Source organism: Cebidichthys violaceus, unplaced genomic scaffold (genome assembly GCF_023349555.1).
Source record: "Cebidichthys violaceus isolate CVI_PGR_0920_01 unplaced genomic scaffold, fCebVio1.0.p SCAF_44, whole genome shotgun sequence".
NCBI lineage: Eukaryota > Metazoa > Chordata > Actinopteri > Perciformes > Stichaeidae > Cebidichthys > Cebidichthys violaceus.
This window is the reverse complement of record NW_027176639.1, coordinates 2,248,986-2,260,864: the sequence shown is the minus strand read 5'-3', so window position 1 is coordinate 2,260,864 and position 11,879 is coordinate 2,248,986. Positions and strand designations below refer to the sequence as shown.

Sequence of the window (11,879 nt, the reverse complement as noted above, 5' to 3'; positions counted from 1 at the left end):
GCTGTGGGTCTGTGCTGAAATACGCATCACAATATTGCTGTAATATGTTTTCCCAATTAGCAGAATCTACTCCTCAGATGGTTTTAGCAGAGATATCCTGAGGGGGAGTTTTACAGAGGATGTGTGGAAGATTTTTGACCGCTGTAATATGTTTTCAGTGACCCTCCGATTACATAATGTGTTTTCCACAATCCTCCCTGTAGACTTGGAGCATCACGACCAATCCGGAGCATTCGCTGGTCCCAGTAGTTATAACAATATGACAGTCCTTAAAATAGATGTTTCCTGCATGGGCAGACTGAACGCAAAATCAACGATCACGACCTGTTTGTGTAATATCTTGGCTTAGGTTTTGTAATTTTGACTCCTTTTTTTGTCTGAGTTTTAGGAAATGAGCCTCTGGTTGCTCATTAGGAATCAGTAAGCAATTTGCATTTTGGTGAGCTCCTTGGTGAGGTTTGAAAATGAAAACTTTTAGCAAAAACAGACTTGATTTTCTGAGCCTGCTCTGACAGAAGGTTGGTCATGGTTTTGCTGCTTAAGAGTGAATACGATTTAGTTTATGATGCAGGGAAATGTGCATTCACTGTCATCATGATGGGCCTGCACACATAAGGGCACGAACAAAGCAGTGAGGCTGTTTGGAGATATACTTCTTCATTCTTGTCCACTAAGCTTTCAGAGTTAAGTAATCAAACACTAATATGAAATAGGTTTTCACTCAAGATGATTCATTTCTGCTGCGATTCAGTCATTTAAATTGAATTGCTTCGGTAAGAATCAATACATAACTTCTGTGCCCTTAAAAGAATCCAGGGCTTCTACATTTTCTAAACCGTGCATGACAACAAATTGTTGCTTCTCAATGGAGCCTGGTCTCACAACGCTGACGTCAGAAGAGCTGGACACAACAAAGGTAAACATATATTTGTTTGTATGGATTTAAGATAAAAACACACTGACACTACATGAGTCAGATTTACAAATACATGAACCCAATAGAGCAGCTTCAATCACCATTCAACTGGCAGCCTGCACACTGACATTCTTCACACACACACATAGGTAAGGTACATATTTGATTCCACCGGGAGCGTGTGCCCCACCGACCGGCCCGGTCACCCACCGACCGACCGGCCCGCCCCACCGGGAGCGTTTCAGAAGCGGAGCGCTCACGGGCACCACCCGCGAAAATCGTGAGATTCCGCGATCTGCGTAACAACCCCGGATGTATAAAGAGAACAACAAACACATAAAAGGTTACTTTACCTGTCCAACGTTGAACTGATGTTGATTTGGTCATATTTCACTGTTTTTTGAGACATTTTTAAGCTTGGATATAGAATCTTACATGTTTGTGGTCAAAGCAAAGTGTAGAAGAAGAAGAGAAGTGTAGAAGAAGAGCAACGACAGAACAAGCATGAACCCGACCCGTGGGCTCTCTCTCGCCCCCTTCAGTGAGGCAGAGGTACAGTTTGTCTCTCTGTGCTTCTTCACTGCGGTTTAATGTCAGATCAGAAACACTAAACATGTTCTACACAGACGTGAAATACATTATTCTATGTAAAGAAAGGACATCTAATAAAAGAGTCTACAGATATTACAGTGGTGACAAACAATGAGACAGAAAAAGACTCAACAGTTAGTGAGGATTCACAGTGAGGAGAGGAACAGCTGGTCACTGTCTCACCTCACTGTCTCCTCTGTTTGAACAGGACATGACATCATTCAGAGGTTCTGATTATAAAAATGATTGAAATGATTGGAATCATACAGAAACTACATTTATAGCACAGATCAGTAGAAAAATATTAATATTTATTTTATTTTAGCATTATTTGTTTTTTACTTTTCATGATGACAGGTGAGGCTCTACTTCACCTGACCGCATGTCCCTGAAAATGAAGGCTGAGTTTGAAGATGGGTGAGGTCCGAGCAAGGGAGAGACTGAAAACAGTCAAACAACATAATTAAATACCAAAATCAAAACGTCTTTATTTCTAAATGGCAATGGTTATTCTAGGAATAAAAATGTGCAGCATTATACATATACAGCCACATAAGAGAGGTCAAAGACCTGTCCAAACCCTTTAATTCAAATTTCTCCAATGCATACTGAACTCATTCTGTAGTCTTTACATATAAATAAGTCTGGCGATTCCCCTGAGAGACATTGTGAGCCGTCCTTAACTCCTCGTATTTTCTGCTGGCGTTATCCTGCCGCGCAGAGATACTCTGTTATATGTAAATACGAGCATGAGGAGGGAGGGAGGTGTTTTCAGAGAGATTTCTAGATCAGTCACACACAAGGACACACATACACGCACTTTATCGGGGACATACATAATTCATGAGCTGGGAACTTATTATCCTCTGCGCAACAACACACAGAGGAGTCATTATAATTTCATGTTGCAGTCGTGTCCAATGGAAACGTGTGTTGATTGATAGTAAGTCCACTGATGGGCTTTGCGGTCAACCGTGATGTGAGATAACTGTACTGAACACACAGATGAATTTATTTGATTTATTTGCCTTATTTTTCAGCCAATGTTGAAACATGTTTTTCCAGTCAGGAACATTTTTTTACTTACTCTACTTACTTTTTTTGCTCACAACCTGTGGACACACTGCATGCCTGTGGAGGAATGACGCTGATGACGTCTCTCTCTCATATGTTGAATTGACACAACATACTGACACTTTCCGTTTAAATGGATCCAAGGAGACATATGAGACGCAAACATTTAGCTTTTATAAAAAACATTTTGCTTTCTCTCATTGCTTTGGGCCCATTCTGACAATTGCAACATTTTAAATAAAAGCACAGGTACAATCATGTTTTGTGTCTTTTCTCAAGATAATTTCTCATGTTTATTCTAATTTTTGAGTCACCTGGACTGCAAGCAAAAACACAGTATACACATCCCTCCACCCCGTCCTTGTCTTTATAATAGTTTTATCAATATTTACAGAGTACAGTGCTCTCTCTTGCACATCAAACTGAATCTTTGTTTACAATCTTTGATGAAGAAGTTCATCAGGAATATCTTTGTGAAAATCCTAGTTCGCTCTCTGGCGACTGATATTTGTAAAACTACCAACAATTGAATCCAACGCGTTTCTGAACTGAATCATGTTTTAAAACACCAATCCTTGTTTTAGTTTGCCAATTTTCTTAATCCAAGATGATAAAAGTGGTTCTGTGTGGCACATTTTGTTTTCAGAGTCATGAAATATGAGCCCCGATCTGATCCGTATAGAAGAAAAACTACAATCAATAATCAGGTGGCTCCTCTGTTGTTAATGTGGTGCTCTTTTCAACAAAACATACTCACTCATTATATCATGAAACTAAAACCCTTTCTGGCACATAAAAGGACTTCTTCTTGTTCTGTGTTTTCCTCCAGAATGCTGTATGACTGAGTCAATGTGAGGCTGTATGGACATGATTGGAGCAGATTGAAGGATGGTGATTGGTGACCTGGAGGTACTTTAGTTTATATGAAACACCAAATATCACACTTGCCAAATTGCTTTTCATCCAATTTACTAAATGCGTGTCAAGGAAGAGAAACCCAGAATTACATTAAAGTCTCCTCGCTGGATAAATGCAGGTGCTGTTGGCATATTTCTAATTACATATATACACTTAAATATTGTTTTACCAATATTTCTCCATTGTTCACATACATTCAGTCAGGAGAAGCTGTTGAAAGAAGCCGAAGGGAATTATAGATAAAAAGGGAGGGAAGGAATGTGCATGAAATAGTGGGTTTGATGTAGAATCATGGTATATTATTATTTCCTGTTTGGCTTTGTGAATTTAAAACCAGGATAACTTACACATTACAGTCTCTCTGAAGAGGAAACCATCCTCTATACCTCAGCATGAACCGTGTGAGTCAGTGGTCTCTCACTTCTGCCTTCAATCCTGATGAACAACAGATCATGAGTCACACATGCTCAACTCCACATTCAGTTTCATGTATGCAAAAATTTAAATAAAATAAAATTGACACTTTTGAGAGTTTCCTTTTAGGAGTGCACCACAAAGCATCCAATGCTGCAAACAGACAAACAACACCAGCGTGACTCACAACGACAACAGCGGGAGGCTACATATGGAAAGGTGTGAGCAGGGTTGGTGTCGAAATAGCAGTCCTCCACAAACACACACACACACACACACACACACACACACACTCACACACACTCACACACACACACACACACTCACACACACACACACTCACACACATACACACACACACACACACACACACTCACACACACACACACACACACACTCACACACTCACACTCACACACACACACACACACACTCACACACACACATACACACACACACACACACACACACACACACACACACACACACTCACGTAATCACCCTGGACACCACTAGAGTTTCTTTTTTATTTTTTTTAGCATTCCTAATGTCTCAAGTCAAAAAGTGCTTTTTCACTTAATGTCCCAAAATCAATAAATATAAATTTGCAGCTGGGCAGGTTCAAAGATCCTGATCTGCGTGGGTTACTTCCTTGTTCTCTTCCCGCTCAGGCTGTCTTGTTGGCGCATGATAAACACTGATCTGAAACACCGATAAGCACAATCAGTGAGAGTTTTCTGGCCTCAGAGCAGGTCGTCCTCAGACATTAGTCTCCTCTCCTTCCAGAGGGTATGTGCCGCACTGCGCTCTCTCCTCCAGACACACGTCCTCTGTGGCAGCGCCCACATGACTGCCGGCGCCTCGGTGTGGCAGGAAAGAGAACTGCAGGGTGTGCCTGCTATTGGCGGGCCCGCCGTTCCCCGCCCCGTTGCTGTAGCAGACGACTAGTCGGCGGTTCTCCTCAGGTGCGGCGAAGCACGAGGGTTCTCTGTCTTCATTGAGGCGAGGCGAGTCACCACCAGGGTCGCTGGCGTTGTTGTCATGGAGATTGCCGGTGCCAATGCTGCCGCTCTTGATGTGCGGCGTGTGGCTGTGGGTGTGACGGTACTCCTCGTCGATGTCCTTACCCAGCTTCCACCGCTTCCACTTTTTCAGTATCTCTGACTGCACCTGAGGGAGGATGGGACCAAAGAGAGAGAGACAGCAGAGAGAGGACAGATTAAATACGACACTGAGCACTTCATTAGATGGACTTGCTCTCTTGCCAAACATTTCAAAGTTTGAAGATTATAGATGGACGATGGTGTGTCTGTCCCACTTCGTAGACGAAAGAAAGAAGTGGAGATTGAACAAAGGTGGAGCTTTCAGAGATATAAGAGGGCCGATAAAGGCTGGAGACTGAAACACTGATGATGAATAATGTCTAATTTATCGTCTCTACAAAAGGGAAAGGAAGGAACTGCAGCAAGCGCAGAGATTAAATTAAGGTTGTGCTTTACATGAAAGCACATCTGTCTCACCTCTTTGTTGACGAAGCAGTACAGAATGGCAACCAGCAGGCCCTGAAACAGAAGAAGGAGCTTTAACATTTCAGTCACGTCAGATACCTGAAAATAAACTAATGTTTTTAGCCGGACACAGCTCTATTATCCACAAATACCCTGATATCACTTTTGCCTTTTTGTCATAGAACTTCATTGTTACCCAAAAAGTCAAGAATTGAAAACACATGAAAGAGCCATACCGCTGCCCACTGTGAAGATAAATGTACTGCTAATTCAGGTCCACAAGTACTCGATCTACTCGTGGCAGTGATGCAGTGATGCAGCCAACAAAGGCAGGGAAGAACACTGCTAGCAAATAACCAAGGGTTATCTCAAAGTTTCCTACCCCAGCTTTAATGTTGAATATTTGTAATTAAATTAATCAAATAGAATGCAATTAAAGAAACAACAGAAGGCTGATAAATGATCTTGTATGGCTCAGAAAAGATAGAAAGTGAGAAAACACAGATACACATTAATGTTCTGATCTGGTCTGAAGATGTGTGTGTGAATGAGTGAGGGTGCAGTTGAATGTGAAGTTGAACTCTGACCTGGAAAGAGTTGAACAGCAGGTCACAGAAGAGGCGAATGAGGCGCAGCATGGAGCCTTTAGGGACGGACTCGTCGATGACGAAGGTGAAGAGGATGGCGTGAATCCCGAGCAAAGGAATAAGAGTCAGAGTGGACTTTGCTAATCTATATTACAAGAAACCAGAGAGGTTAGCCACTGCTCATTTACCAGCTCCATCAGGTCCAACAGTCAAGATTCAACATTCAGGTAACACTCACCTGAACTTGTAGTCAGTGTATCTCATCTGATGAGCTCTGAGTTTAGACATCAGGATTTTGATAATTCGTATGAATATGAAGAAGTTAATCTGAAATAAGACGACAGGGAAAGTTAAATGATGCAAACAAATATGCAAAATATGTTCTGTAGGTGTTTAGATGACAACATGTGTAAGAGAGAGACAGAGACGCCTGGAAATGTCTCCTGTCTGTGCTCTGAAGGATTTGAACTGTCTTCCACACACACACACACACACACACACACACACACACACACACACACACACACACACACACTGTGATCTAGTGCAGACCCTTTTCAATGACAGAGAACATTAATTATTACGGCACTCAAGTTAAAGCGCTCCAAATTTGGTAACGTGTGTATGTTGTCCTGACAGATGTGTTTGTGTGAATGTGTGTGTGAGTGTGTGTGTGTGTGTGTGTGTGTGTGTGTGTGTGTGTGTGTGTGTGTGTGTGTTTGAGTGCACACAAACACCATTTATTTATGTGTGTGTGTGTGTGTGTGTGTGTGTGTGAACAATAGTTGAACCGCAGGGTTGTGTTTGGGATTGCTGGAGGATGACATATAACGTTACACAACCGCACGGCAACTATTTCAGAGATTACGATAAAGAGATTTTTTCCACAGAGCACAAACTACAGTCCAGGAAACACACGGGTTTCTGAATATTTCAGCGTGTGTGTGTGAGCACACGTACGCTTCTGCATGAGGTCACAAAGGTTGCTACTGTTACTGTGCACTAAGTGTGTCCATCCATAATCTTGTTTGTCTCTAAGGGAACTAGAGGCAGGAAACACACAACTTATTCTGTGTGTGAGGGTGTGTGTGTGAGTGAGGGTGTGTAACACCAACAAGGCTATATTACAATAATAATAGTCAATAGCGACATATGTTCATCTTCCAATTTAGGTCTTCCAATCTTCAAATTAGAATTTCTCTATAAAGAAGCTGTTACCAGTTGTATCTATGAACAGTGTTTCTATTCCTCTAGACACAAACACAATGTCACAGGATAAACCGGGGAGGTTGTGAGATGGTTAACAATATAGAGCAACAGAAAAACAGATTTCCTTTAATCTTCTTTAATCTTCATTGTTTTTTCTCTGCAGGCCTCCAACCGTTAAATAAAACAAAACAAAAACACACACTGTACAAGAGAAACTGTATAGAAATACATGTTTCACTACAAAAGGAGTGTCTACTCCCAATCACTCTTTCTTGCTTTATTCGTAAATGAATCAGTGAATTTAATCATAACCAGTTAGGTTAACTGCCAGTCGTGATTTTAATATTGTAGTGGACTAAAATGATGAGTAAGTTTATTGTTATATTACTGCATAGTGCACTGCTATAAGAGCCTGACAAGAGTCATGTCATGACTATTACTCCATTATGTAGTTAGTAGTTATACACTTGACTTCACAGAGTGACCTTCTGTCGACAACATCTAAAGCACTCAGTGAGGAGAGACCATTGTGTTACTGGTGTAAAGAAATGGATGCCGGGAAACTGTGAAATGAGATGTAATTCTTAAGTGAAGCAATGTTTTACTCCAACTCTCCTTCCAACTATACTTTCAAAGAAGCACACATACACCCAAACACAAGCTGCTGTGTGTGTGTGTGTGTGTGTGTGTGTGTGTGTGTGTGTGTGTGTGTGTGTGTGTGGATCAGTAACTCGATCACATATCAACACACTCTAGGTTTGACTTTCCTTCATCACATTGTTCTGTCAGACAGAGAATATGAGGATACGAGACAAACAGATAAAGACAGTTTTACCAGATAAGCAAACACTATAGGAGAACGGATGATCCACCAGTATCCCATGTTGATATTCCTCTCCCAGCACCTACACACACACACACACACACACACACACACACACACACACACACACACACACATTTAACATTGTAACTTATTGTTGTCATCATTGTATTTTTGATCTTTTCACTGTCTCCAAAGGGTCATCATATATTCATACATTATAGCATAAACTCTCACAAGTCACAGTGAAACGATCTGTTACATCTAAATTGCCTTTTTTTTTTTTTGATGTGGCAACATTATTATGAAAAACTATTCTGAAAAGCAACTTACTCCTCGTTCTCATACAGATATTTCATCGTGATCCACGGCAACACAAACATGAGCGGCGCTCCTGAGAATGACAGAATGTGATGGTCAACAGAGAGACATGTTGACGGTCATCATTTGACCAGAGTCATCCTGTGCTCCCGGTCGATCGCTCCCTCCAAAGCTGCATGTTTTAGAGCACATGACTGATGTGATTAACAAATTACAGTTTGCTCTTTATTTCTTCTTTTGACCAGTTATCAGGCTGACATGGTTTTACCGTATTATTTAGCATTATTTATGATGAGTTTAACATCCCATTATCTCAAGACAAATATTTCTATTCTTCTCTGACAAGATGAAGACTTAAAAGGTCTCTAAATATTAAAATGTCTCCCAGTGTGAAGCAACACCCAATCTGTTCATGAACCTGGTCTCTTCCTCGGACATTCTCTGCTCTGTCGGGCTGCAAAGACTCACCGACGTCAATTGGGCAATCCGGTTCATAATGTGGCAAGACAGTTACTTGTTATCTCCGCTCGGGGAGGACTTTCATAATCACGGAACTCAATGTTTGAATTCTCAAGATAACGATATAATGAAATTATCATCTCAGAATAGCAAGCTGAAAACTTATTATGAACATCATAACGTCTTTATTTATTTAAAGATAATTTGTGAATTTAGTTTTAAAGAAAACAGGTCTGAAATGACAAACCAAAGCTGCCCCCGGGGCATACAGATGTCTTTTTATTTTGTGCCCTGAGCTTTTTTTAAATAATATATTATTAAAATGAGATGGAGGTGAAGAACTACTTACTTTTTTAGATGTACCTTTTCACTTTCAGTCTGCTATGATCATGTTTTAGATATATGGGGGCTTAGCAAGGGGTTACCTGACTCACCTGAGAACTGCTCTTTTATTAGTCTATCTACATACCTGTTAACCATTCCGGTAAATGACTGACTTCCTGTTGCTGAAGACTGTTTGATTGAGTCCGTTTGCTACAACTGATCTATCTGAACTCTCTGCTTTTGGGTCAAAATCCTGTTTTCCCCTCCGGAAAAAGAGCAGAAACACAGCTTCTGTAATAACCGGAGCAACATTATTAGTCACTGTGTAAGAGTTAAGACCTTACCCCAGCCAATGGCCAGATAAATGTAGAAGTACTTCCTCTCGCTGAACACGGTGATGACTAGCAGGCTGTGCAGGTAGATGCCCTCCACCAACAGCCAATAGTTGTTGGCCATCACGCTGTACTGCATCATCACCATGGCACCACGGCACCACGTGACAGCCTGACACACGGCACAGGACGGGGGTGGTGTGGATACAAACAATAAGCCAAGGTAACATCTCCGATAGTACAAAAGTCGAAAATTTGACTGCGGCACAATACAATGTTCGACTCTAAGCTTACGGCAGCAGTTCAGAGGACAAGGACTGCTGTCTTTCACATGAACTGTTATGCTCACACAAAAGCGCCTCAGCACAAAAGAAGCAAATCACATTTACAGGAACCGTTTAGCTGCCTCTTGCTTATACTTCATTTGGACTGATGCCATCACAATGCCATTTGTACCATTTTAAATGAGATATAGTGTATATTCCTCCGGCGTAAATGTAGCAAGAAAGGAGCGAGTGGAACAGGAAGTATGTGTGGGCATTTCTTGATTTTCTCTTCTTCACTGAAATCAGTGCGGATGCCTTCCTTATGAACCAATACAAGATTTATTTCTAGGAAACTACATTTGTCACAGAAGATGAATTGCTGGTGGAGGGGCTCAGCAAATATTATCTGAAAGAATAGCTCCTTCTCCTAATCCGTACTATAAGAAGTTACAAGCACTATTTTGCATTTTCAATGTATATTCCATGAATAGTGCAGGAAGTAGTGGGATGTATTTGTCTCATGCTAAATAGCAGCAGACGTCAAAGATGAGGCTGACGCCGTGTGTTTAGTCTCACCGGTATGTTGACCCAGGCTTGCGTCCGGGTGTCATCGCTGCTCCTGGGGTCCAGTGTGAGGGACAGCAGGGCGTCTTTGACCAGGATGGACACGGCTTTCAAGATGAAGGAGGCAAACAGGTTCATGTGGATGTTGTTCCTCATACAGTGGAGCTTCCTGGTGCACATGGGTGACAGTGTGTGTGACGGCTTTTGACTTTGATTTGTTGTATTCACAGGAACATGAGTACAATTACCCAATCCTTTATTATTTGCTCTCATCTTTTGTTCTTTACATTTGTTCCTTCTTGATTCTTTCCTTCCTTCCTTGATTTTTTTCCATTCCCCTCTTCTTTCCTTACTTTGTATGCTACCTTGGTTCATCCTTCATGTTTCCTACTTTTTTTCCCACCTTTCATTCATTGCGTCTTCTTCTCTTCCTTTGTTGTCTGTTCTTAATTCTCTCTCACCCCCTTATTTCTTTTCTTCTTCCTCTCTTTATTCCCGCCTTCCTTGCTCCCTCCTATTCCTCCTTTCTTTTCTTTTTTCCATGTTTCTTCCTTCCATCTTTCTTTTTATACTTCCCTCCCGTCTTCCTTACTTGTAATAACTTTGCCGTATTTCATTCATCGCGTTGTTCCTCTTGTAAACAGAAGTAATTGTTTTTGGACCAAGGACGAACGATTGAAAGTCAGTGCTCAGCTTCAATCACTGATGTTAAAAACCACAAACCAAGCCAGAAACCTAGGTGTAGTTATGGATTCAGACCTCAACCTGAACAGCCACATCAAGACAATCACAAAACCAGCCTCCTATCACCTGAAGAACATATCAAGGACTAGAGGACTTATGTCTCAACGTGTCCATAATTTGTCTTCAGTAGACTGGACTACTGTAACGGTGTGTTCACAGGTCTCTGTAAAAAGTCAGTCAGAACGCTGCAGCTCGAGTCCTCACTAAGACCAAGAAAGTAGATCACATCGCTCCAGTTCTGAGGTCTTCACTGGCTTCCTGTCCAACAAAGAACTGACTTTAAAATCCTGCTGTTGGTTTATAAAGCACTGAATGGTTTAGGGCCAAAATACATCTCTGATCTGCTGCTACCTCATGAACCATCCCGACCCCTCAGGTGGTCTGGGACCGGTCTACTTCCTGTTCCCAGAGTCAGAACTAAACATGGAGAAGCAGCGTTCAGTTCTTCTGCTCCACATATCTGGAACAAAGTCCCAGAAAGCTGCAGGTCTGCTGAGACCCTCAGATCCTTTAAATCCAGACTGAAGACTTTTCTGTTTGCTGCCTTTGATTGAACCTCATTCAAGGATATTAATCAATTTCTGCATTTTACTATTGTATTTTATTTCTTAAACTGCACTGCAACTATTATTCTGTTTTTAGCTTTGTAGTGTTTTAATGACTGTTTTTAATGTTTCAATGAATGTTCTTAATTGTTTTTAAATCTCCTTTTCTTTTGCATTATGTTTTGATGCTTTTAATGGTTTTATGTGAAGCACTTTGAATTGCCTTGTTGTTGAAATGTGCTGTACAAATAAACTTGCCTTGTATTCTGTGCATCTGTCATCCT

The 11,879-nt window shown here is 41.2% G+C and overlaps 1 protein-coding gene across 1 annotated transcript in view; it reads right to left on the bottom strand.

Annotated features, from left to right (window-relative positions):
• Positions 1-1,962: 1,962 nt before the first annotated feature.
• Positions 1,963-11,879, bottom strand: part of gcgrb (glucagon receptor b) — a 40,419-nt gene continuing 30,502 nt past the window's right edge. Inside the window, exons 7-14 of the mRNA XM_068729035.1 lie at positions 10,319-10,475; positions 9,489-9,648; positions 8,374-8,434; positions 8,053-8,122; positions 6,247-6,335; positions 6,009-6,153; positions 5,434-5,475; positions 1,963-5,083 (exon numbers count right to left, since the gene is read on the bottom strand). Coding sequence (XP_068585136.1) covers positions 4,673-5,083; positions 5,434-5,475; positions 6,009-6,153; positions 6,247-6,335; positions 8,053-8,122; positions 8,374-8,434; positions 9,489-9,648; positions 10,319-10,475 — 1,135 coding nt within the window. The 3' untranslated portion in view covers positions 1,963-4,672. The remainder of the gene's footprint in view (positions 5,084-5,433; positions 5,476-6,008; positions 6,154-6,246; positions 6,336-8,052; positions 8,123-8,373; positions 8,435-9,488; positions 9,649-10,318; positions 10,476-11,879) is intronic.